This window comes from Mauremys reevesii, linkage group 21 (genome assembly GCF_016161935.1).
Source record: "Mauremys reevesii isolate NIE-2019 linkage group 21, ASM1616193v1, whole genome shotgun sequence".
NCBI classification, from domain to species: Eukaryota; Metazoa; Chordata; order Testudines; family Geoemydidae; genus Mauremys; species Mauremys reevesii.
The window spans coordinates 3,578,014-3,603,690 of NC_052643.1; the positions used below are offsets into that span (position 1 = coordinate 3,578,014).

Below are 25,677 nucleotides of genomic sequence, written 5' to 3' on the forward strand. Positions count from 1 at the left end.
GAGGGGAATAGCAGGGGGCTGCAGGTCAGGATTGAGGGGCACCAGCGGAGCTGGGGGCGGCGGCTCAGGAGGGGAATAGCAGGGGGCTGCAGGTCAGGATTGAGGGGCACCAGCGGAGCTGGGGGGGGCAGTTCAGGAGGGGAATAGCAGGGGGCTGCAGGTCAGGATTGAGGGGCACCAGCGGAGCTGGGGGGGGGGCAGCTCAGGAGGGGAACAGCCCAGCAGTGGGCATGGCCCAATGGAACCAGTGAAAGAAACACCCGTCCCCCAGCAGCGAATTAAGGCCTTTACTGACGCGGAGTCCGTGCAAACCCAGCCCCTGCCCCGGCGTCTCCCTCTTTCGGCTCAGGCTGGAACAGCGGGTGAGACGGCAGCAGGGGCTGGTCCCGCCCTGGCTCCTTTGCAGACCCCCCAGCCGTGGGCAGAGGATCCTGGCCCCCCACCCCGTCCGGGCCAAGACAGGAGCTGAGCTGGGCCGGGCAGTGGTGGAGGGAGCCGTGGCTGGCCCCTGCCATGACAACGAGGCAGATCCAGCCCCCCAGGCCATCGCGGGGGAGCGCCAGGGGCAGGGTGCCAGGCCAGCGGTGCCCAGGCTGGCAGAGCAGTACAACCTCCAGGGAAGGGGAGGGGCCTGAAGCCCGGCTTTGGCGATGCTGTTTGGGAGGCGACCCCCTGCCTTGCAGCCCCCCTCAAAGAATGGCAGCTCTGGGGATCACTAACGGGGTCCCTCCTCCCTGGAGTGATGCTGGCCCAGGCTGGCAGCAGTGGGAACGTGCCCCCACCCTGCCCCTGAGAAGCCTGGGGGCCGTGGAGGTGGCGCACTGCTCCCCCCGCGAGGGGCCCATCCCAGCTGGGGAGACGCTTGCCTGGCTGGTCCCTGCCCTCCAGGCAGATGATGCTCTGAGTGTGTGCTGCCTGAACACGCGAACGGCCGCACTGGGTCCCCCTCGCCCAGTATCCTGTTTCAGACAGGGGCCAGGGCAGAGAATTCATTGCCAGATGGTTCCCCCCGGCTGGCCGTGCCCGCGGGGAGCAGGCCAGGATCCCACCCAGAGCAGCCAGGAAACCACGTAGGGAGCACGGAACAGCAGGTCTGTTTGTGGAGAGGGTTCCCGGGGCCTCGTTCCCTCCCTGGAGCCTGAGTCAGCAGTGGGGAGCGCGGAGGCCGTAGGAGATCGTCCACCTGTTGCTACCGTCGCCCGGTGCAGTTCAGTGGGTGTGCCCAGGGCGCTGGCTTGGCAGCCCTGCCCCCAGCATTGGGTACATGGTCCTGCCCACGCTGCAGGGCTCCGGCTGTGTTCCCAGGGTCTCCCCCGGCCGGCTCACGCCTGCTCCTCCTCCAGCTTGCACGTGGCGCGCTTGAGCCGGTCGTTCTCACGCAGGTTGCGCAGCCGGGCACCCCAGCTGGTGATCTCCTCCACGTGCCCCTGAGGGACCCAGCCCCTCTCCCCGTCCGACAGGCGGATCCCCTCGAGCCAGCCTGGGCGGGAGAGAAGGAAACATTAGGGAGGGCGGGTGGCACTGCCTGGCCTGCCAGCCACTTCGGGGGCTTGAGGGAGAAGAGCGACGAAGCCAGGACCCCTCACCGTCGCTGGTCCTCGTCTTGACCCCCAGGATGTCCGCCTTCTCCAAGCTCAGCTCGTCGTGCTCCTGGGCCTTGTATGCCTTGATGCACTGGACCTGGGCGGTATCTGGAAGCAGCAGCAAGACACAGAGGGTCACGCGCCGTCCGGGACCCCAGACAGGGCCCTTGTGAGCGGGGTTTGGGATCCGAGGGAAGGTGCTGAGGGAAACGCAGCGATTGTCATGCTCCGGTTATTATCGCCTTCGCTTGGAGCGGCCTGGGCTGCAGCAGGAGCAGAAGCCTCTGCAGCTGGGATTCTGCTGCTGCCTTTTGCCGGTCGGAGCCGTTCGGGCCACGTGCCGAGCGAGGATCGGCCGACACGTGCAGCCCCCGGCAGAGGGAAATGGAGGTGCTGCTTTTGGAGCGCCAGCAGGGGGAAGAGCACGGAGCCTGTGGCCGGCTGCTCCTACCCACGCTGGGACCCTCAAGGTTCCACCGGGGACAAAATCTCCCTAGTGATGTGCGACCAGGCTGGTCCCCTGCTGGGTTCTAGGAGGCGGGCGGGCGCGTTCTCAGGGGTACCTGCATTCTCAGTGACATGCTCCCTGTCCGTCTGGGGGCTGGAGGGGACCATTGCCGAGATCCACCGCTGCTTCTCGCTCCTGCGGGGCCAGACGGAGCTGGTCAGCACAGTCCTGCCAGGACAGGCGAGGCTCCCACAGAGCCACCCAGCCCGACCCCCTGACCTGAACAGGCTCAGAACTGGGGAGAGCCGTGATCGGCAGCGGGTCACCGAGCTCCACAGGCCAAACCCAAATCCCAGCCCCAGATGCCCCAGAACTCCGGGACGGTTCTGATCCAGCCCCGGGGGCAGGGCCAAAGCTGGCAGCCTGTGGACCAGCTCTGGTCCTGGCTGGAGTCTGGTGGAGCCGCCCCGACGAGCTCTCTATGGTCCCCACGCCGGTGAGCCCGCCTCCGGGGCCAGCTGGGTCCCTCCCTACCCGGCAGCCTGGTGGCTTGGGGGACGCGTGTCATGCCCTGCCACAGGCGGGCTTGGTGCCCATGTCAGCTGTGCCCGCTGCTGGGACACTGGCGCTGCTCAAGGGCTCAGCAGGCCCCCTGCTGGTGGAGTCCCCGGCCATCGCTCAGCCGCAGCTCCCAGAAATGCTGGCTCTCCGCTGGCCAGGTCCCCACCAGCCGGCCAGCAAGAAGGGCTCCCGTCCCAGGCTGGTGCGTAACCCTCACCCGAGCCAGGTGACAGCGGGCAGGAGCCTCCTCTCCCCCTCCCCTGGGGAGCTGAGTGTCCCATGGAGACGGCCCTGCCCCACTGGGCACTCACTCGGTCTGTGCCCGCAGCAAGACCTGGTGCTTCAGCCGCTGGCTGTCGAAGAGCTGGAGGTGGAAGATTTGTCCCGGGACCCCGTGAAGCCTCCTGCTCAGGTCGGTCACTTTCAGCTCCGGCATCTTGGCGTGAACAAAGACAGCGAATTTCCCCGTCCTGGGTGAGACGGGCAAAGGGAGAGATGGTGACCGAGGGGCAGCAGCTCCCGGTGCTCAGCACCGGCGCGTGGCAGGCGCCGACGCCTGGGGAGCGGGACACGCTGCTCCTGTGCAGGAGGGAACTGGGAAACGAGGTACGGGCAGGATCGGCTTCCACTCTGGGGCCTGCCCAGATGACAGACGGGCCCAGGCTGCTAGGGTGACCAGATGTCCCGATTTTATAGGGACAGTCCCGATTTTTCAGTCTTTTTCTTATATAGGCTCCTATTACCCCCCACCTCCTGTCCCAATTTTTCACATTTGCTGTCTGGTCACCCGATGTGACGAAGTGGGATTGTTCTTAATGTTTCCCCTGAATACTGTGTGGGGGCCTCAGTTTCTGGCCAACACTCTGTCTCCTGGCAACTAATGGCCAGGGACCTTCCCCCCTGCCAGGGGATGCTAAAGGTGGGGGAGAACAAAGAGGTCAGGTGACCTCCTGGCCCAGGAAAGGAGCTGAGCAGAGAGGAGGGGCTGGAGGGGGTTTCAGTTGGGACCTGGCTGGGGATGAGGAGTGAAGTGCAGACAGGGGGGGTCTGGCTCACTGCTCCCCAGAATGGACCCGGCTGAGGGGTCCCGTTCGCTGTACCTACAAGCTCTGTTTTAGACCCTGTTCCTGTCATCGAATAAACCTCTGTGTTACTGGCTGGCTGAGTCACATCTGACTGCGAAGTGGGGGTGCAGGACCCTGTGGCTCCCCCAGGACCCCGCTGGGGGGACTCGCTGTGGGAAGCACACGGAGGGGCAGAGGATGCTGAATGCTCCAAGGAGAGACCCAGGAGGTGAAGCCGTGTGAGCTTCTTGCCCTGCAGACAGTCTGCTCCAAGGGAGAGGAGGCTCTCCAGAGTCCTGCCTGGCTTGGTGGGGAGCAGTTCCAGAGCATCACCCGGGGACTCCGTGACACCCTACAGGCTGCGCATCCCCCAGACGCCGCCGGGACCTCACCCCTGCGGGCCAGAAACCACCACAAAGTTGTCTGGGCTCAGAGCACCAACTTCAGGGTGAATGTGGAGCCTCGAGCACCTGCTCCCGAGCTGTGACCCTTTCTCCTCCCAGCACCGGGGCAAGCGTGAGTGGGCAGGAGAGCTATCTACAGCCTGTTAGCCCAGGGTCTCGTCCCACCGCCTCCTCCTGCTCCTCCGGCCCCGTGAGTCCGAGGGGGCCAGCACGTGAACTCCAGCGGAGGAGAGCCAGGCCGGCTAGACCCACGCGCCGCAGGACTATCCCATCCGTCCCACGCAGCTCGCCCCGCCCTGCCCCGCCACTCACTCCTTCCTCCTGGAGAGCAGGAGGCAGTCGTTGAAGAGGTGGAGATACACCGTCTTGGTGGAGAGCTTGAACTTGGCGGCGAGGGTGCTGCTGAGCTGCATGTCCACTTCCGCCAGCTCCCCATGCTTCACGAGCCAGCGCGACTGCGAGATCAGTGGGAAGATCTGCCCAGGGCCCCGGCCCAGAAAGGAGGAGACGTCAGAGCCGGGAGGGCATGCAAGGCTCCATCCCAAAGACACGAGGATCACCAGACCAGGACACATCAATGGTCCAACGTGAACCTCCTATGATGTAGCTGCACCAGGGGCTTGGCTGCTGGAGCCCAGGGGCTCAGCTGCAGCCTGGGGCTCAGTAAGGATTTTATTCTGGCTGTGGTTGGGGTGGGGTGGCTGGGTGATCAGTGAAAGATACAGAGCGCGAAGGAGTATGTGGCCATATGGACAAGGCATCCAGAGCCCAGATCAGCGTGTGAACTCAGAGCCCATCACCTGCATGCTACGAGATTGGACTTCAAACCCCACTGGAGCCTGGGTTCTGAGGCAGGGCCGACCGAGCGTCACCCTGTCGAACTCACACAGTGTCGACCCCAGATGTGTCTGTGGCTAGAACACCTTTGGGTGGGGGCACACCCTGTGCAGAGCCCAGGGCCAGATCCCCACGGGGCGTACGTCTGTCGCTCTCCACTGGACACACAGATTGGCACCAGCTGAGGATCTGGTTGATTCGCCCCGTGGGATCTCCTGCAGTCCCTGGAGTTGGCCCAAGATGCACACGGCCCAAGACACACACACCCTGGCTGTATTTTCTCTAGGGGAGATCCAGTCTCGGTCTGTGTTCTCTGGGTTCACTGCTTTCTGGGGGAAACCGACCTTCCAAGGACTCTGCCCCCCGTCCGCTTCCTGCCACACGAGTCCCCGCGCTCACCTTACTTTCAAAGTGGATTTTCTTGTTCAGGTGAATGAGCTCCTCGGTTCTCTTCATGGACTGGACGCTGGCGTTGCATTCCTTCACGAGCTGGGGAGGCAAGGGAGCCGTTAGCCGCCACCACGCCGAATCTCCGCTCAGCCAGTGCAGAGGGGCCAGAAAGCCCTCAGGGCCGGCCAGCTGAGAATCTCCACCAGATGGCACAGAGCCAGCAGAACTGGCCCCGGCATCATCCCCAGAGAGCCCTGTGCTCCAGACAGTCCTGGCTGGCATACAGTCCTCTGGGGACACGGGGAGCATTGTTGCCAGCTGGTGGAAGTTAGAGCTGCCCCATAGCTGCTCTAACCTATGCCAACACCCAGGGTGTTGCCGAGGTGTAAGCGATTCCCTGACAGTCCCCTCTTTGCCGCATGGCATTGCTACTCAGTGCCATGGAGAATCTGGGCCAAGACGACAGAGAGGCCACAACTCTCCCTGCAAGGACACCTGCCCCAGTCACACACCCCCCCAAATCAGAAAGGCCCCAAGGTACACCCTCCCCTCTCCACACACACACAGCTCCAGTCACAGAGACGAAGCAGTGCCCAGCCTGCTGTCCCACCGGCCTGGTCCTCGCAGCCCACGTGGACAGAACCACAGGAGAGATGTTATCCCATTCTGATAGCCTGTCCTGGCCTTCGCCAGTTACCTTCTTCAGCTGGTTGAAGGCCTTGGTGGCCGTGGCCTCGTCCCGGGAGCCCTGCAACGTGCGTTTCAGGATGTTCTGCAAGCAGGAGGCAGAAAACGCATCGACTTAAGAAGCGTCCGACGCCCCAGGTGTCAGTCCCAAGCCGAACCCCTCAGCACCAGAGATCAGCAGCCCTGACCGGTACCGGCCTCACAGATCAGTAGCATGAACCCAACGCAAAGTGCCCCAGGAGCAGAACGGGTCAACGGCACCGGCTGATGCCGGAGCTACAGACTCAGACCTGTAGCGTGTTCGAGGTCGAATTCGGCTGGCGCCCTGTGAAGCCAGGGGGACTTTGCTGATCTCAGCACGGGCGCTCGGTAGCCCAACGATTGTGAGCTCTCCGTGGCCAGGGACGTGGCTGGTGTAGGCTGAGCCTGATGCACTGTGACCCTGCCCCTGGGGCAAACCTTTACAGGGCCCTTCGCGCTCTGCTCTGGCCTCCTGGCTAACACAGACCAGGGCAAAGTGACGGCAAAAGCTGCCAAATCCATTCCGCCCTCTCTGGTGCCAGGGACTGTCGCCCCGTCCAGAGCCACGAGGAACGGCGTCCAGTGTGTCCTAAAAAACAACTTAGGACACTCGAGCTAGTTAATAACAGTCCTGGTCCCGGGCACAGTACCTGGCCGTGGGGGTAACACTTACAGTATGGGGAGGGGTGTATATTGAGCCCTCCCACCCTGTACTGGGAGCTCCAGGCAGCTGGGGAAATCTCAGGGCAACTTAGAGTGTCAGTGCCAATCGGTAGCTTTCCATGGCGGCTTTGGTCTCTCCTGCACATTAAATAACAATAATAGCCAGCTCTCAGACAGCTCTGTTATCATCTCAAAGCACAGCCCAAAGGAGATCAGGATCTTCACCCCCATTTTCCAGCTGGGAAACTGAGGCACGAAGAGGCTATGACTTGCCCGAGGTTGCCTAACAAGCCAGTAGCAGAGCTGGGCATAACACTCAGGTCTGGCTCTATCCACCAGGCCACGCTGCCGCCCTTGGTTCCCCTAAGCACCGCGGCGGCAGCCAGTGCAGGGAGTTTGTTTCCGGACGCAGAGTTAGGCGCCGGGTACCAAAGAAAGGGTGTGTGGATCGAGTGGGGTATAAGGAAGAGGCAAGGGTGGTAGCAGGTCACCGGACAAGCCACGTCGCCCCTCTGTGCCTCAGTTTCCCCATCCGTAAAATGGCACTTGCTGCCCTTGTAAGGCACTTAAAACACCCCTACCTGGCAGTTTGGTGGGACCTGATCTCTGAGCTACAGAGAGAGTTAGCCAGCAGAAATGCCTGAATGCCCTGCAACCAGGTTTTAAGCAAGCCCTGAGTCGTTGGTTGCTAACACCACAGGCCTGGGCTCGGCATGAGAGATGGAAAGTGAAAGCGCCTCAGACTGACCAGTGTAGCGTCACCGAGAGAAAGGGCGTTGGTGGGTGGTGAAATGTGACATGGGTTTTAACAATCTCCGGGGGACATCCCGCCATTTTGACAATGGCTTCACTCTGCTTGTCACTCGGGCGCAGCCCCCAGGGAGCCCATCGGGAATTCGGCCCAAGTAATAACAAAACAAACAGAATCCAAACAACGGGCCGTGTAGTAACACTGAGCCCTCCTCAGCTGCAGCTCTCCAAGCACTTCACAAAGGTGGGGTATCCGCATGGGACGGGGAAACTGAGGCACGGGGAAGGGACGCGATGTGCCCAGGGACGAACAGTGAGTCAGTGGCAGAGAGAGGCCTTAGATTGCATTTGGTGCCCTATAATTCAGGGCATTTCCCTTTAATGCCTGGCCGGCTCTGGCCGGACTGATACTTTCCAGCTACACCTCTGCCCCCCCCCCCCCCCGAGCTCACCTCCACCAGCATCTGCAAGCGCATGACCCTCTGGAAGGGCAGGATGAGGAAGGAGGTGAGAGGTAAGCGCTGACACACTGGTCCCTCTTCCAGCTTTGCCAGGATCCCTGGGAATTTAGGATTGTCCTGCCTGGAGAAACGTGGACAGGAACGTTAGCGAGTCCCCAGAGCTGGGGTGCCAGGGGCAGCACATCCGGCCAGGGCCCCAAAGCCCACCCGGGTCGGCGGAGGTCTTTCCACTGACATGAGTGGGCTGTGGGATCCGGCCGCAAGCAAGCGCTGCGGCACCCGGAGCTCTCCACCGCAGCACCCGGGGGCTCCTCCAGGAGCTGTCAGCCCTGCCCCCCCCTCCCCCCCGGGAGACATCCCCGCAGGAACGAGCAGGATCCCGGACAGGGCAGGACAGGAGCCTTCGAACAGGCCGGGGCGGAGGTAGTGGGAAGGGGAAGCTGGTGAGAACCGTCCAGCATCCCTGATGGACCAAATCCCTGAAGAGCTCAGAGGAGACAGGGCTGGACACAGAGATGGGGGAAAGGTTGAAGGAGGCTGTGGGGAACACAGGGGACCCCCCCTTCCCAAGCCCACAGCTCCCCCGACCTGCTCACCGGCCCCCATCCTGAGATCCCCCCGTGCCTGTTCACCAGCCCCCAGCCCAGAGACCCCGCCTGCTCACCGGCCCCCAGCCCAGAGCTCCCCGCCTGCTCACCAGCTCCCCAGCCCAGAGCCCCCTGCTCACCGCCCAGCCCAGAACCGCTCCGCCTGCTCACCGCCCCAGCCCAGAGCCCCCGCCTGTTCACGGCCCCCAGCCCAGAACCCCCGCCTGCTCACGGCCCCAGCCCAGAGCCCCCGCCTGCTCACCGCCCCAGCCCAGAACACCCCCGCCTGCTCACGGCCCCCAGCCCAGAGCCCCCGCCTGCTCACCGCCCCAGCCCAGAGCCCTCCCGCCTGCTCACTGGCCCCCAGCCCAGAGCCCCCGCCTGCTCACTGCCCCAGCCCAGAGCTCCCTGCTGCCTGCTCACCGCCCCCAGCCCAGAGCCTGCTCACCGCCCCAGCCCAGAGCCCCCGCCTGCTCACCGCCCCAGCCCAGAGCTTCCCCGCCTGCTCACCGCCCCAGCCCAGAGCCCCCACCTGCTCACCGCCCCAGCCCAGAGCCCCGCCTGCTCACCGCCCCAGCCAAGAGCCCCCAGCCCAGAGCCTGCTCACCGCCCCAGCCCAGAGCCCCCGCCTGCTCACCCCCCAGCCCAGAGCCCCCGCCTGCTCACCGGCCCCCAGCCCAGAGCCCCCGCCTGCTCACCGGCCCCCAGCCCAGAGCCCCCTGCCTGCTCACCGCCCCAGCCCAGAGCCCCCTGCCTGCTCACCCGCCCCCAGCCCAGAGCCCCCCCGCCTGCTCACCGCCCCCAGCCCAGATCCCCCCGCCCAGCTCTCCCGTGCGTGGCCCCCCAGGGGCGGCGCTGTGAGGCAGCGAGGGGCACTCAGCGCGCGGGGCGGGGGGCTCACGCACAGCAGGCGCTGGTAGGTCTGCTCCTGGTAGGCCTGGTTGGTGACGTAGGGCAGGTAGACCCGGCGGAAGGCCGGGCAGTGGCCCAGCACGATGTCGCAGATGTCGAAGCGCAGGATGTTGCCCTCCAGCCGCTCCTCCAGCTCCAGCAGGAACCTGCCGGGGAGCCAGGGGCCGAGACGGGGCCTTAGCGGGCAGGCGAATCCCGGCCCAGCCGGCCCCGAGGAAACCACCCGCCTTTCCCAGCACTGGGCGGGGGCACTATGCCAATGCCCTGGCCACGCCCGGGGACGCTCGAGGCACCGTTGGGACTGGTCTCCCTCCTGTCTGGAGAAGGGTCTTCAGCTCCCCCCAGCCCTGGATTAAGGTGTTAGACCCTGAGACGGGGCCACAAGAGAGCGCCCGAGAGCGCCACCCGTCTGCCCCACAACCCCATGGTGCACTGAGCTCCAGCATCTCCAGACCCTGGGCCCACCTGGACCAGGGCGCTGCGCAGAGCTGCAGGGACAAGGGCCTGAACCAGCTTCCCAGGTCACCTGAAACGGCCCCTCGGCTCACTCCTGCCTCACCCCCCCGCCCCCCAGCAGCACCAGAAGGCCCCGTCCCCTGGGAGGCGCTGACCTTTCACTGACGTCCTTCACTTCGGGCAGCTTGGAGAAGAGCCACTGCTTCTCCTGGGCCCCCAGGCAGTCGCTCAGCTCCCGCGAGCCCATGAAGTGCTGCACCGCGATGGAGAGGCTGTGGATGTAGGAGGCCTCCGAGGTGATCAGCTCAAACTTGGCCTGCCGGGGCGAGAGCGAGGGGGCGGGGGGGCGGGTGTCTGGTTTTCAACCAGAAAGTCTGCTCGGAAAGGGAACCTGGCAGTGTCCGGTCAGCAGTACCAACCGGACAGTGAAAGTCCAGTTACCTGCAGTAACCGGCCTCCGCCACTGGGGGGTGGGAAGAGCAGCAGCTGCTGCCGGAGCCTGGAGGGGCAGCCGAGCACTCGGGAATGGCTCTGGTGGAGAGGGGTCCCAGCGGCTGCCCCACCCTGCCCCACTCACCCCCCCAGTCCCGGAGCCTGTCTCTCCTCCCCACCCTGCCCCACTCACCCCCAGTCCAAGCCTGTCTCTCCTCCCCACCCTGCCCCACTCACCCCCAATCCCGGAGCCTGTCTCTCCTCCCCACCCTGCCCCAATCACCCCCAGTCCCGGAGCCTGTCTCTCCTCCCCACCCTGCCCCACTCACCCCCAGTCCCGGAGCCTGTCTCTCCTCCCCACCCTGCCCCACTCACCCCCAGTCCCGGAGCCTGTCTCTCCTCCCCACCCTGCCCCACTCACCCCCAGTCCCGGAGCCTGTCTCTCCTCCCCACCCTGCCCCACTCACCCCCAATCCCGGAGCCTGTCTCTCCTCCCCACCCTGCCCCACTCACCCCCAATCCCGGAGCCTGTCTCTCCTCCCCACCCTGCCCCACTCACCCCCAGTCCCGGAGCCTGTCTCTCCTCCCCCACCCTGCCCCACTCACCCCCCCAGTCCCGGAGCCTGTCTCTCCCTCCCCTAATCACCCCTCCCCCCTAGAGCCATGCTCAGCTGGCAGGGGGAGAGAGGGTAGCGGGGGCCTCAAGAGAAAGAGGCGGAGCAAGGGGCGGGGCCTCAGGGCAGAGGCGGAGCAGTGGGTGGGGGAGAAAGTTGGCCGCTGTAGCGGGGGCGCTGGTTCTGGGACGGGGCGTGCAGCACCAGCGATCAGTGCAAGCAGCAGGCGCTGCAGAGATCAGCTGTTAGGAGGCAGAGCCTGAGCCCCTCCCCTGCCCCCTCGCCCTCCTGGGGGCGTCTCAGCATTTCCTGAATCACAGATCCGGGGGCTCCCCAAAGTCCTAGCCTGGCAGCCCTGGCGAGAGCCGGACCCAGCACGGGCAGGTGCTGCCCACACTCCCCAACCCAAACCTGGTGATCCCGGGATCTGAGCAGCAGCCTCCCTGCCGGAGCCCGGTGCTTCCCCAGTGCAGCTCGACCTCCTGGGCCCTGCAGCTCTGCCAAGGTGCACGATCCTCATCAGCTTTTCTACTGCTTTGCTGGGTCTGCCACCCTCACCTACTGCCCAGCTCCCGGTGCCCCTCAGTCCTGACCCGCAGCCCCCTGATATCCCAGCCCTGGGCTCCCCAGTTCCCCAGCCGGTGCCCCTCAGCCCTGACCCGCAGCCCCCTGCTATCCCCGCCCTGGGGTCCCCCCTCCCCCAGCTCTGCCAGTGCCCCTCAGCCCTGACCCGCAGCCCACTGCTATTCCCGCCCTGGGGTCCCCCTCCCCCAGCCAGTGCCCCTCAGCCCTGACCCGCAGCCCCCTGATATCCCAGCCCTGGGCTCCCCCTCCCCCAGCTCCCGGTGCCCCTCAGTCCCGACCCGCAGCCCCCCGCTAGCCCAGTGCTGGTGATGGCCCTATGAATGCATTGGGGGGGGCAGGGAGGAGAAAGAGCGACTGAAGCTAACGGCCAATGTGGGCCTAGGAACAATGGCACCAATGGCAGGAACCCGCCGGCCCAGGAGGGTCCTGCCAGCCCTGGGGTCCCGGGATGGGGCTGATGCCAGGCCCGGCTCTGTGTGGGTGACGGCTGACCGGGCGCTGGGAAACACTTTGCGTCCCGGTGCCCAGGCCCCTCACCTCCTGCAGCTTGCACTCCTGGAGGCTGATGGTGCCGAGCAGCCCGCTGCCCCGCACGTCCGGGATGTCCTGCCACAGCGAGAAGGTGGAGCCGCGGGACGAGCGCTGCGAGCGGAACGAGCTGCTGGGCGACAGGTTGGTCTTGGGCGGCGCCAGGGCAGCCTCCTCCTCCTCCGCCAGGGCGTCCTCCCGCTGCTGCCGCTGGATCTCCCGGGTGATGGCGGCGTCGCTGTATTCCTGGTACAGGACGGCTACGGGGGTCGGGGGGGGGTCAGCGTCCAGGCACTGGGCCGAGGGGCCCTTCAGCAGGGACCGAGATGCCATCCCCAGGGTGAAGGGGGCACCCTCGTGGGGCCCCAGCGTAACCCCAGGCGGGCAGAGCCTGGGTGGGGCACTGGCTGGCACTATGGCTAGGGGCCGGGGTGGGGAGAAGGGGACTGGCTGTAAGAGCAGGGGGGAGGGTCCATGCCGGCTTTGCTCTCTGCCATCTAGCCAGGCCAGGGGCACAGGCCGGCAGCTCCTTCCCTCTGTGCCCATTTCAGGCAGGCACGTCTCTCTGGCGTCTGTGCCCTGTGCTGCCAGCTGGCTCTGGACCAGGCAGCAGACGCCCAGGGATAGGGGCACAGTGGCTGGCTGGGGGGGGGGGCACGTGATCCCTGCCCCGGCGTTAAAGGGCTCGGCACGGCTGTCCCGCCAGCTGGGACGTGGGCTCCTAAAGGCGGGGGGGGGGAAATCCCCCGGGAGGGGCGAGCCGGCTGCTTACAGTTCAGGAGGAACCTCGACTGCCGCCTCTCGTGCTGGACCAAAGCGCTCGGGCTCCCACCCGGCTCCGCCTCGCTCCTACAGAGGGGAACACACGGGGGTGGGGGGTGAGGGCTGGAGTCTGCACCCCCCACACTGACTTGTAGGGTGGAGGATCAGGGCCTGGGGGCTGAGTCACGCCATGGGGCCTGATCCTGAGCTCGCTCATCCCAGTGCCGATCAGGAGTGACAGCGGGACCAGGGGCTCTCACTACATTCACCGCCCCACCCAGCCCTATGGGCACGGCCCTGCTCCTCCATCGCCTGCGCCTGGCACAGGCATCGCACCAGCCCCGGAGGGTGACATGCACCTTGCAAGGCCATCAGCATGTTGCGAGGAGGGTGGGGCCGTGGGGCTGGGTGTCCCTCCCCCTTCCAAACACCAGCGTGGCCAGAGCCCGCCTGCCTGGCCAGCTGTTAGCGCCAGCTGAACACTGAGCGGATCATTTACTGGTTATTTTAGGATCTTTAAAAAATCAAAATTAAATAACAAGGAGCGAGAAAAGACAATTAGAAACCAGAGGGGCTGAGAAACGCCTCTCGTGTGCCTCTCCCCTTGGCTCAGACGTGCCTGGGGAGCTGCAGTGGGTGAAATGGGGAACACACTCCCCACACTGTGGGGCCGGGCTCGGGCCCACAGGGTGGATTCCAGGGGCTCACCCCCTTCTCCATCGGGATGCTGGGTTTCTGGGCGGCGCTGGGTTTCTGGGCGGCGCTGGGTTTCTGCGGTCCAGTTCACAGCGCTCACCGATAACTGGGTTTGCAGCCCAGTCCCCACCAGCCCATGTCCTGGGAAATCCAGCTGCTCTGAGGAACTCGGCGTCACCTTCCTCCATCCCCCCTCTCTCGACGGTCCAGATCCCTGCAGCCTGCCCCCTCGCCTGGGCCTTCTGGTGGGCTGGGAACACCCCCCTAGGGTCGTGGGTTCTCCCCGCTGGCCTTACCTGGGCCAGACGTTCCCTGGCTCGCTGGGCAACTCTGGGGATGGGAGGCCATCGCTGCCCGTGCTCCTGCGGCTCTGCTCCCTTCCATTCGGTTTACCTGCAAGGATGGACGGCAGCTTCACAGCCGATCAGGGAGGAGCTGGGCTGGCATCTGTGTCAGGGCACCCTTCCTCCCCTGCCTCCACTGGTCCATCGCTAACCTGCCTCGAACAGACCTAACAGCTCAGGGGAAGAGGGAGAATCCCATCATGCACCTGTGCGATGATGGGGGCAGAGAGGGAAAGCGGTCCAGGATTCCACCCCATCCCTTCGCCACGGCCATGGCGACTCCACCCCCTTCTCACGCTTTCCCTGCCAGTCCGAGAGAAGGCACATGGGTCGGGGGACGGAGCTGGCATTACAGATGTGCCCCTTCCCCCCGCGTCTCCTCCCAGGAACGCGGTTCTCCACCGTCTCCATTCGGGGGGACCACTCGACGAGAGAGGCCTTGTGGACCACCATCACCACTCCCAGACCTCGCCACCGGGAGGGAGGTCCCCCAGGATGGGCACCAAGGACCACAGGCCCGTACGCCATAGCGTGAAAGCCGCTAACCTGCCGCTAAGGCGAGATGGAGCATCTGATGCAAAGGGCGTTGGAATCAACGGAAAGAAAGAAAGAAAGAAAGAAAGAAAGAAAGAAAGAAAGAAAGAAAGAAAGGCAGGCCCCAAACCGACCATACCAGTGTGACCAGTAAGCCCAGTGTGAGAATCCCAGTACCTTCCTGGCTCGCCCAAGCCCCTTTCTCCTTGGAAGCACTCCTGGCGGAGAGGGACTTGCCCAGCTTGAGGGAGAAGGTGGCCCTGCGCTGAGCCAGCTGCAGCTTGTTCATGAGCTCCGAGGCCGAGAAGCGCCGCCTCTCCTGCTCTGCCGAGCCCTTGGTGCTCCGGCCAGCCGAGCACGGGGGCAGCGCCAGGTCCAGTGTCTCGGGCACCGCGTGCGGAGGCCCCTCAGGAGCCGGCCTCGGGTCCAGCAGCTCCATCCCCCGCAGCGCGAGCTCCCCCGCACGCCTGCCGTCCTCGTGGACTGGGGACCCCGGGAAAACGGCGTCTCCATCCAGGCTGGGGGACGTGTCGCTGAGGGTCTCGGGGGAGTAGACCCTGATCTTCCTCCCTGGAAGGAGAGAGGAGCCACGGTGATGATTAGGCCCCAGCTAGCAGGGAAGTGGTGCATGTGGGAGCAGGGCTGCTTGGGCCCAACGGAGCGGAGCTGCCCGGGGGAGACAGCACATGGGGCTGCTCCATCCCCTGGAACTCAGGGCCTGCCACCCTCTCACGGTGCTACCGCCACACGGGGCATCAGTAGGGCTTAAGCCCAGGAGTGCTAGCACAGACCTCTGCCACTTGAGCTGAAGGAGGAGCTCCACCCGCTAGCAGCAGCAGAAGGCTATTATCCTCTCTGTGGCTTAATCACCAGTAGGGGACATGACACCCACAAGGCATGTGCATAACCTTCCACCCCCGGGACCCCAGAATGCTGAGCCCATCTCTGCCCGTCCCTACCTGTTTTCACAACAACGCCCGACCTTTACAGCAGCTTCTGGCCACGGGGTCGCAGCAAATCAAGCCCCACAGCTGCACCCCCCTCTGCCCCCATTGTGAGATGGGATGTTCCCTGTTCTACAGAGGGGGAAACTGAGGCACAGAGGAAGCCAAAGGCTGATCCTGAAATAGAATCTGGGCCTCCTCACTCCCAGCCACCAGGCCCTCCTCCCTCTAGGTGCAGCATGAGCAGCCAACGTGCAGTTGCATCAGCAAACAAAGTTGTGGGCTCGTGTTTGCACGGTACTGTTTGCAGACGTGTTTCCAGATGGAATTAGCTGGGCCCATGGGAGTCATGCAATGAAACTTCCAGGAATACGTCCAACCAAAACTGGCATCCCTGGCGGGGTCCCAAATCCAGGCTCTGGCGGGAGGTAAATTCCAGCGCTGGTGTGACACTGGCAGACCAGGTGCCAGCTCATGCCACGGTCCCCCTGCCCCCGCTGACTACGGATAACTACACAGCTGGGTGTTGGGATTGTGGAAACAGGCACTAGAATTATCCGAGTGTGCTTAGCGTTCTGACCCGACGGCCTGTTGGTGCGTGGCGCCGGCGTTCGTCTCACGTGTAACGCCCGCAGCCCGGATTGTAGGGCAACGTTTGAGCGTTTGCCTTGTGAGCCTCTGGGACCGTGTCAATCGCCAGAGAGGAGAGAGACACTTAGGCCTCTGCTGCACTTGCAGCTGTACAGCGCTGGGAGTTAAACCCGCCTTCGGAGAGCGCAGCAGGGAACGTGCTGCAGCCTGGCCACACTGCCAGCTGCCAGCGCACTGGCGTGGCCACATTTGCAGCATCTGCAGCGGCATTGGGAGTGGTGCATTATGGGCAGCTATCCCAGCGTTCAACGTGCTTTTCAAGTGGGTTTTGGGGTGGAGTGATAGGGAGCGTGGGGGGAGAGAGTGGGTTTTTGGGATGCTGAGAGTGTGTCAGCTCCCTGCCTTGTAAGTTCAGATCCTCCTCCCTCCGCCACCCCTTCTCACTCACTGAAAGCAAACAGCAGCTGTTTCTTTTTTTCTCATAGACCAGATAAGAAAAAAGGGAGGAGGGATAGCTCAGTGGTTTGAGCATTGGCCTGCTAAACCCAGGGTTGTGAGTTCAATCCTTGAGGAGGCCACTTAGGGATCTGGGGCAAAAATTGGTCCTGCTAGTGAAGGCAGGGGGCTGGACTCGATGACCTTTCAAGGTCCCTTCCAGTTCTAGGAGATTGGTATGTCTCCAATTATAAAAAAATAAAATAAAAAATAAGCAGCCACTCACCAAAACAGACCCCAACCACCACCTCTCTTCAAGCAAACATTAGCTGTCAGCACTCCAAACAGAGCCCCCTGCCTGCCTCTCACTCATGCAGTAGCTGTCTTTGGTTTTTTGATAAGCAACCCCCAAAACAGAGCTTTGAAAGGGCACTTCCTCCTCCAGAGATCACAACAAAACAAGAGAGGCCGCTCCAGTTAAAAGGATTATGGGGAGTTTCCGGAGGTCAATCACCACGTAGTAACGTTACTCCCCATTTACACTGGACAGCAGCGTCTCAGCCGCTACGCAACAGCTGTTATTCCTCTCGGGGAGGTGGAGTACCAGCAGCGCTGCAGCTGTGGAGACACAGTGCTGTACGTGCCTTGCCAGTGTGGACGGGGAATGAGGTACAGTGCTCTGTAACTCGCAAGTCTAGCCAAGGCCTTAGTCATGTGAAATGCTGGGCCCCCACGGCAGGGGTTGTCTGCCCAGCAAGGAAGGCCCATCGCGCCAGGCGGACTAGCCTGGAACATTAAAGAGGACAAAAGACTTTCTCCCCAATGAAGATGAGGCATGCGGGTGAATTCCTCCCATTAGCTGAGTTTGCAGCTCAGAGCAGAAGAGGGGAAGGGAATGAAAAGCCCTAAATGGAAGGAACGGCATCTTTATGCTGCCTGGATGTGGGGGGAAGGAGGACAAGGATTATTAGGCAGAAGCAAAAGATCCCCAGGGCTTCGCCTGGGTTAGCCCTGAGGGGCGTCTTTGCCCTTCAGCCTGTGGGCCGCAGACCCAAAGGGGTCCGCAGACCGTGTCTACGATTCCCAAAGGGGTCCGGGCCTCCATTCGAGACGCGTTAGGGCTCCACAGATGGGAAAAGGTTGAAAACTGCTGCTCTAGAATAAACCTTCAGATTGTTTATTACAGGATTGGCTACAAACGTTGTCTTTGGTGTAGGCTCTAACGTGCTATTGACCTGGGGTAAGCGACCGGTGCTGTGGGACAGGAAGTAATCAGAATATTCTGTGATCCTTGGTGTAAGGGGCCATCCATCCATCACAAAGGCAGGCTCACCCGGGGGGCGAGACAGATCAGGGGGCCCAGGGGGACTGGCTGGGACTCCATGGTTAGGGCAGTGACAGGAGTTTGCTCTTGCTCCTTGGTTGGTGAAATCAACGTATTGAACTCACAACCAGTCGGGGGTTCTGCCCTAAGGCTCCGCCCGGAGGTTGGCGCTTACGCCACTGCAGGGCAGCTGGGGCCACCTGCAGCTGGGGACCTGGGACCAGACCCCTGCTCCTGTTCGAACCCCACAGGCCTCACCCCTGTGCTGGAGGAGCATGGCCGGAGGGGAGACTGGAAGATCATAAACGTTCCCTTCTGGCCTGCAGCTCTGTGCCTCCTCCCTGGCATGCCTTGCCAGACGCCCCCTCTCGGAGACCCCCAGCTTGTGTGGTACTCATGAAGGGGCATCCAGGGTGGGCAGGGCTCCCACCCCCAAGATGTGGCCAGACCCCCTCTGCCTGCCCTTCCTGTCCAGGCTCCCCCATGAGACCAGCCTTTTCCCGGCACGCAATACTCACAGGCCAGCTTCTCCTTCTCCACCCCGTGGGATCCTCGCCCCTGGGACTCGGGCAGCAGCAGGGGGCTCGTGGGCCCGCTGACGACGCTGTGGAGAGAAGAGTCGCTGTGGGGCGAGCGTGGCTCAAAGGTGGTGCCGTGAGGCCAGCTGTCCGCCTTCCCCACCCCCTGCCGTCCCTGGGGGGCAGCGATCCCTGCTGCCCCTGGGTGAGTCCCGGAGCTCCCGCTCGCAGCATCACCTCCCAAGGGGACCCCGGAGTCCGGGATCCAGCCCAGCCTGGGGCGGAAGTCTGGGTAGCTGTGATGGCAGGGGGGCCAGCCTTCGGGGCTCAGCTGCAGGCCTCCCCACCCATCCGTGGGGCTGCTGGGGGAGCTGAGGAGCCCCCAGCCCTCCGAGGAGCACGGGACGAGACTAAAGTCCCCCTGACTAGGAGGCTGGAGGTTGGGGAGCTCCACGAAGGACAAACTCTCCTGCTTGCAGACGGCCACATGGTGCCTCGCTCGGCAAGGCCTGTCCCCCAGGGCCTGGGACCCGCCCACGGTGAGGATCCCCATCCGCTGGCTCCCCGCTCGGTACGGCAGCGACGTCAGGTGGGGCTGGAAGTCCGGCCGGGGGCGGTATTCCATCACTGAGGGCCGGCCTGCCCTAGACCTGGAGGGGAGAAACAACGGGACCGCATCAGGCACAGGCAGGCCACGGGCCAGGGCCCACTCTGAGGTGACGCCAGGGCCAGAAATGCCCCCCAAGATCTGGCTGGGAGCGAGTGGGGAGCTAATTGGGTCAGTGGGGGGGTGTGTCTCTGAATGGGATCAGTCTCCCACCCCCCATTAGAGGGTAGCGTCTGCAGCAACCATTAAATCGCCCAGTTCTCCCAGCTGGCCTGGGCCTGGCCAGCCCGAGGGGAAGGGGAACAGGGCACCCGTCTGCCCGTTCTGCAAGTGGATCTCAGAACCCGTCTCCAGATGTCACCCTTCATCCCCACTCCCTGTCGGCTCCCAAGATGCGGCCTGGCCACTGCGCACATCAGCACATGCCCGGCAGCCCTGCAAGGCAGCAGACTTGGGTTCGAGATCCTCCTCGGCCGTGTGGGCTCGAGCAGGACACTCGGGTCCCCCATGAGACCTGCTGCTCTTGCCTCATTCCCTGCAGCGCCTCCTGCTGGGGCTGGAGGAGCTGGGAATGCCGGCACGGCCAGTGCTCCTGCCCCATTTCCCACAGCGCCTCCTGCTGGGAGAAGCTGGGGCTGGCGTGTCCGTGCTCCCCCAGCACCTGTTCCCCATCACGGTGACTCCTCCTGGGAGAGCCTGGGCTCAGGACAGGGGACCCAGGGGCATGGGCTGCAATCGGTACAGAGACACCCCCCGCTGCACCCCTCGTCCTGTCCCGCCCTCGCTGCCGCCCAGACAGAGCCCTGCCTGGCAGACCGGGGCTCTGAGCCCTGCCAACAGGCAAACAGCTATGGAACAAAACCTCCTGCCAGCATTTGCAGCTGCCCGGCTCTCCTCTGCCAAACTCCTCCCCTGCCCCCCGGGAACCTCGGAGCCTCCCGCTCCCTGCCAGCTCCAAGCCCTCGCTGGCCCCCGGGAGGGCTCCCAAGTCACAAACTCCTGCAGTTGGTTTGGGTTCGGGGCTCGCCCGCTGGGGGGGGGGGCAGCAGATCAGCTGGTTCAGGGGGCCGAGCTCAGGGAACACGGACGTGTCTCCCCGTGATCTGCTCCCTAAGAGGGGCTGTAGGAGAAGGCCAGATCCTCAGCTGGTGTAACTCGGCCTACCACCATTGAAGCCAATGGGCCAGATCTCGCCGGGAGTCATTCACTGTAGCTCCATGGGAGCCAGTGGCGTTCCCCAGCTGTGATCATAGTCCCGGGGCAGGACACAGCTGCGGGTGGAGCTCAGGGACGGAGGAGCTGGATTCGCTTCCTGAGCCAGCCACCTCCCATCAATAAAATGGGGCTAATGACCCGACCTTGAAATGCTGGGGTGCAGCGCTCTATGGCAGGGCTGCCCACATGGGACCTTCCCTGCCAGGCCAGGCCCAGAGGGCGGCGTCGGACCAAGGTCTCTCCTGTGTTCGCAGGGTCCCCTCTGGCTCATGAAGCCGCAGGGGTGGCAGTGCCAGCAGTCCTGGTTGCTCCTCCATCAGGCCCGCCCTGCTGTCCCATCGCATGGCCATGCTAGGAGCAGGGGAGGGGAGGAGTTGACTGACCCTACCCCAGAGGAGATGGACGAGGTGCTGGTGGGGACGAGGGGGGGGCACCCACCCTTTGCCAAGGGGGGTTGCAGTCTAAGGGGTCTGTAAGAAGCCCCAGCGGCTTCTAGGTGCCCAGGTGGCTAAGGGCCAGTGTAACCCGCTCTCCCGTGTGCGCCTGAGGCGCAGGAGGCAGGAGTCTCCTGCAGGGCCCGGCGGTCCCAGCTCACAGCCCGGCGGGTGGCCACCCTACAATCCCCCCCCATAGCACGCTGGCTAGGGACACGGACCTCGCCGTCGCTACACGGGCTGAGCCGGGCTGTTCTCCAGGGGGGGGGGGGGGGCAGCCGGTCAGAATGTACCAGAGCCCGGAGGGCCATGAGGTGCCCCTGCGGGCACAGGGCGCCTGCATGCCAGGCGCTGCCCAGTGTGATTCCCGGGCTCGCTTTAATCCACACAGCGCCCCGGGATGGGCCCCGGCCCCCGCCAGCCGGGTGCTCCCTTTCCCGCCCTTCGATCTCCACTGTCCCCGGGGGTAAGGAAACAGGGCAGGCTTCCAGAGCTGGAGCCAAGCCAGCGGGCGTTCCCCAGGTGCCCTCCCACTCCTGCCAGAGCCAGCGCCTCGGGGCTTTGCTGAGGGCCTCCGGAGGTGGGGAGGGGGTCAGGTCCATGGGTGCTGCCTATCCCAGCCAGCCAACCCTGGGGGGCACCTGTCATTAAGAGCTGGAGCTTCCCTCCATGGTGGTGCCAGCCCACCACAAAGCCTGGAGGAACATCCACCCCCTTCCAGGCCCACCATTCCTGATGGCACAGGGGGCCACAGAGTCGGGTTAGAGCCAATGGCACCAAACAGGGCTCCCACCTCTGGGTTCTCAACCTCACCGCTGGCCTGGGAGCCTTGCAAGATCCTGATGAAGGATCCTACAGGATGTGCCTGGCATCTGCCTCTCGTGGTAACAAACTCAGGGGCAGAGCCGCCCTAGAATATCAGGGTTGGAAGGCACCTCAGGAGATCATCTAGTCCAACCCCCAGCTCAAGTGTTCTGCCCCAGGTCCCTAAATGGCCCCCTCAAGGATTGAACTCACAACCCTGGGTTTAGCAGGCCAATGCTCAAACCACTGAGCTACCCCCCGTACTCTGCAGGGAATGGCCCCTGGGCGGGTTAAGACCAGATCCCTTTTTTCAAGGGACCAGTGTCTGAGTTCGCTATGGTCAATGGGGCAGGTCCCCCTGGCGTTGGGCCTTTCAGTGGGCAAGATGCTGTGATTTATTCTTTGTACGACAGTAGAACCTGGAGCCCCCAGCTGAGACCAGGCCCCCATTGTGGCAAGCGCTGTACAATTCTAACTGGACAACCGGGGCCAGGGAAACTGAGGCCTGGAGAGGGGAGGTGACTTGCCCAAGGGAACCCAGCAGCGCCCTGGCTCACTTCACACACGACACTGGTACTTTCAGGAGGGAAGCGGTGACTCCTCTGCATGAACAATGAGACACTGCTCCGGGCGAGCTCATGGTACCAGCGCTCGCCCTGCGTTCGGCGACACCGAAGGCCCTTGGAAAACCTAAAGGGCTGCTCCCCGCGGCGGCTGTTTGATTGGTCGCCTTCCCCCCTGCTCGGCCGGTGAAACCGCCGCATGGCTGCCCAGGTCACACCCGTCACAGACTGGCCGAGAACCCTCGCCCCATGGCCACGGGGACTGCGTGGGAGTCGGGGAGTGGGCGGCAGAGAATTCAGCACGAGGCCTGTTCACACGGTCAGTACAACCGGCCACCCCTGGCTCTGTTACAGCCAGTGCGGTGAGCTGTGTCCACACACCGCCGCACCGATCGCGCTGGCTACAGCTTTGGACCTCGCTAGGGGCAGGGTGGAGGAGGCTGGGCGGGAAGCAGGTGGCTGTTGCTACAGGGCTCCAAGGGGGATCCCGTGGCTTTGCCGCCCAGTCCAGGAGCACAGGGACTTAGCGAGGGTTTATCGTCCCAGCCAAGCTCACTGGGCAGCCGAGCCCGGAGGCCGCTGAGTCCCTGACACAACCCGCTCGGGGATCCCCCCTCACACAGAGTGCCAGGGGATCCCATCTGCCAGGGACAGCCCTGAGCCAGCCAAAGCCTCTGCAGCGCATGGCGCACAGGTGGAGACCGGCCATGGTTAGATCCAGCCCCCTTCACTAACTGGTTCCATATTCAGTTAATGCTGGAGCATGCGCAGGGCCCAGTGGTTCAAACCCTTCCAACGACCAAGCGCCCATTTCAACGGGGTCACGAGGATGTAGCGGGTGACTCACTGGTACTCACCAGCGCCTGGCCCCCGACCTTCAACACCGGCACATCTGACCCGGCCCTTCCACCTGCCCTGTAGATACAGGGAGTTCCAGGCAGTCTGCTGAGTGGGGAGCTTTCAGGAGAGACCCCCAGACCGAGGTCCTCTCTCCTTGCAGCGGATAAGCCATGGGGTTTGCCGAGATGGCCTTTGCCAATATCACTCCTTCCCCAAGCTGTGCACATGCTGTCTGTGCCCTCCCCCAGACCTGGCTGCATTTCCACAGCACTGTGACGAGAGGTGCTAGAGAAACTTAAAAGATGTGGATGAGGAGGCTGGGGAGGCCAGGACGGGCCCAGCTTCGGGGCTAAGACCAGAAAGCTCATCCCAGAACCCTGCCTCGGCTGCCTGTCTGCCCCCAGCCTGGGCTTGGCTGGCAGGAGCACTTTTCACCTGCCACAGTCATAGGGAAAGGCTGGAGTAGAGTTTACTGCCCAGCCAGAAACGGATCCCAGGTGCAGATCAAAGCACTGAACAGTAAAGACCTTGGCAGTGGAACGCCACCTGCTTCCCCAGGACTCGCAGTGGCGCTGGGCCCAGGCACACAGCCAGAGCCCACCCCAGAGGCAGGTGTGTGGTCCAGATGTAACTCCAGGCAGGTTGTGTCAGGGCTGGAAGAGGAGGGAGAGTCAGAGGGGAAGGTGAAAAGGGGACAGGCAGCAGGAGAGAATGAAGAGGAGGGGAAAGCCCAGGGAAGGAGAGGGAGGGATGGGAAAAGGAGAGGAGAGAGGGATAAAGGGAAGATCAGGAAGGCAGTTCAGGGAGCACCAGAGAAGCCGGAGCTGGGCACAGCGAGGGAGTGGGAAGGGGAGACTGAGCCATGCGACACGGCAGAAGTTTGCAAAGGCTTTTTATCCAGCCCCCAGCATCCTCAGGGGCAGATCTCACCAGATCGGCAGCGATCGGTACTCGGAGGTGAGTCCACCACCAAAAATCCAGGGCACTGCGGGAAGTTACTCAGTAGGGGGGACTCAGAGCCAGTGTCCCAACACCGTAGTAGGGGGTGCTGTGCTGCAGGAACGGGGGGGTGGGGTGACTCAGTTTGCCTCATCAGGGCTCAGGGGAGGGGAGGCCAAATTTGGGGTTGTTTGAGTAAGGCGTTCCTGAGATCCAAGCCCCCTACAAAGATCACACACTCCCCAAATGTGACAGCTCTTCTAACACGTGGGCTCCATCCCTGGCTCTGACCCGCCCCACTCTGAGGCCTGCTCAGGGCTGAGCCCGGCCGGTGCTGGCACTTCCTGCCCCTCTGGGGAAGCGACATTGAAGAAGCGAATCGGGGTAACGTGTGGAACTATGGCACCGAACAGAGCAAAGACCAGGGCTCTGATCTGATGCAAGGCAGGGGACCTGCAGAAAGCCAGCTGTCAGAGCATGCTGCCGTGCTGGGGTCATTAACCCTGAGACCCATGCACGCTTTGTCAGCTGATGTCCAGCTTTTCACATTGGCTGCATTCTGCAGAGGCTCCTGTTCAGAGTTTTGCCCTCAGAACAAAGCTTCCACGTTAAGAGCTGATGTTCCAAAGTGCTCCAAAAATCCGTGGGCAGACTCCGGTTTTATGGCAGCAGCATTATCAAGGAGCAGAGTGTTAAACTCAAGGGAAGATGAAAGACAGTAGCTTGCAGCATCATTCCCGTAACGTAATCCCGGGTTTCCTGAACAATGGGACTGAGTGTGATCAAAGAAAAGCAAATATCTGCAACTCTCAGCGGCAGCCTGATCAAAGGGGTCGCCGTGCACCAGGAAATGCACCCGTCGCAGAAAGCCCTGTTGTCAAGACTGGCATGGTGCCCACCTTGACCAACGTGGTGTCAGGATTCTGGCTTCAGTCAAACAGCAAGTTATTTTTCCCATGAGAAATCAAGGCAGAAAGCAAAAATCCAACTGTTAACACCAATCTACACAAACCAAGGGATGTCCCCTGTCCCGTCCACCCCTCCAGGAGCTGTTGTTCCTTGGGAAAAGGGGGCTAAAGGAAATGTCAGATGCTGGGAAAATGTTCCTTACCCGGCCCTTATTAAAACAGTCCTGGCAAACCTCACTCGCCCCCAGGCTATTGAACATAAAACAATAGGACTATAGAACTGCTTGAATTAAGCAGGGCACAAACTAAGCATTTAAAAACAATCCTCTAGTCCCAAAGGCAGCATTTCCGAAGACCTTTTCCACCCTGTTAAAATGGAAACCCCAGTGCGCCCTGCGCTGGGGCTCGGGGCAGACTTGCAGAAGGTTCCCAGCCCATCAGCCTGGCCTTTGAGGGTTTCTGACCTGAAGCAGGGTTTTGCAGCAGCAAGCAGAAGGAGCTCGGTGTTGTTCTGCAGGGCTTGTGGGCTCGGTTCTACTGTTGCGTCTCTAGGGGAACCGTGCCAGTATGTGTGCTCCCTGCCAGCCAATCCCTCCCCTGTTCCGCTGCACCAAACCGTGCAGGGCAATTACATGCAAATAAATGCTGGGATTCAAATCAGTGGAACCCAACACAACCACCTTCTCCAAGTCCTTCCTCAAGTCTCCTGATGGCACCACCCCTATTGAGCTATTCCCAGCTGCTGTTGCCAGCTCCAGGGGGCAGAGTTAAGGTGAATGATGGGGTAGGGTGTCCTTAACTCTGTATTTCCCAGTTTTCAGAGGGCTAAGTTTATCCCTGTTCCAGAAGGGCAGGAGGCAGTGCTGGGCAACCTGAGATCCCTGTTATTTAACAGAGGAGAGGGGCATGGCGGGCGACTTCCCAAGAACTAAGGTGCTCACAGGGCCCAATCTTGGAATTAAGGCTCTCAACCCATTCCTGTTCTTCCATCAGCCACACAACTCCAGCCCGGGTTCTTCACCTCTCCGGGGAGGGGATTGGAAGCAAAATATATTCCAGCCGGGCACAGGATCCCCTCCCAGCTGGCTTTAGTGCAGGCAGCAGCATGTGGGACACGGGGAAATCCTGGAATGGAGTTGCGGGTTCCCCTGAAGTGGAATCAGGGAACAATTCTGCGTTTCCGACCTGCCAAGTTCTGCCACCCACGCCGGGTCTGGGGGGAAGATCCAGCAGCCC

General features: G+C 62.9%; 1 protein-coding gene across 1 annotated transcript; it reads right to left on the bottom strand.

The window, feature by feature from the left end:
- Positions 1 to 129: 129 nt before the first annotated feature.
- On the bottom strand, positions 130 to 18,760 carry ARHGEF19 (Rho guanine nucleotide exchange factor 19). Its single transcript, XM_039508575.1, has 15 exons — positions 18,132 to 18,760; positions 14,497 to 14,889; positions 13,738 to 13,834; positions 12,756 to 12,832; positions 11,993 to 12,243; positions 9,980 to 10,140; positions 9,362 to 9,514; positions 7,861 to 7,990; positions 5,985 to 6,059; positions 5,297 to 5,386; positions 4,373 to 4,536; positions 2,904 to 3,062; positions 2,147 to 2,226; positions 1,587 to 1,691; positions 130 to 1,480 (listed from the first exon to the last, which is right to left on the bottom strand). The coding sequence occupies exons 1-15, from the start codon at positions 18,754 to 18,756 to the stop codon at positions 1,323 to 1,325; spliced, it is 2,718 nt and encodes a 905-aa protein (XP_039364509.1). The 5' UTR covers positions 18,757 to 18,760; the 3' UTR covers positions 130 to 1,322.
- Between the last annotated feature and the right edge of the window lie 6,917 nt (positions 18,761 to 25,677).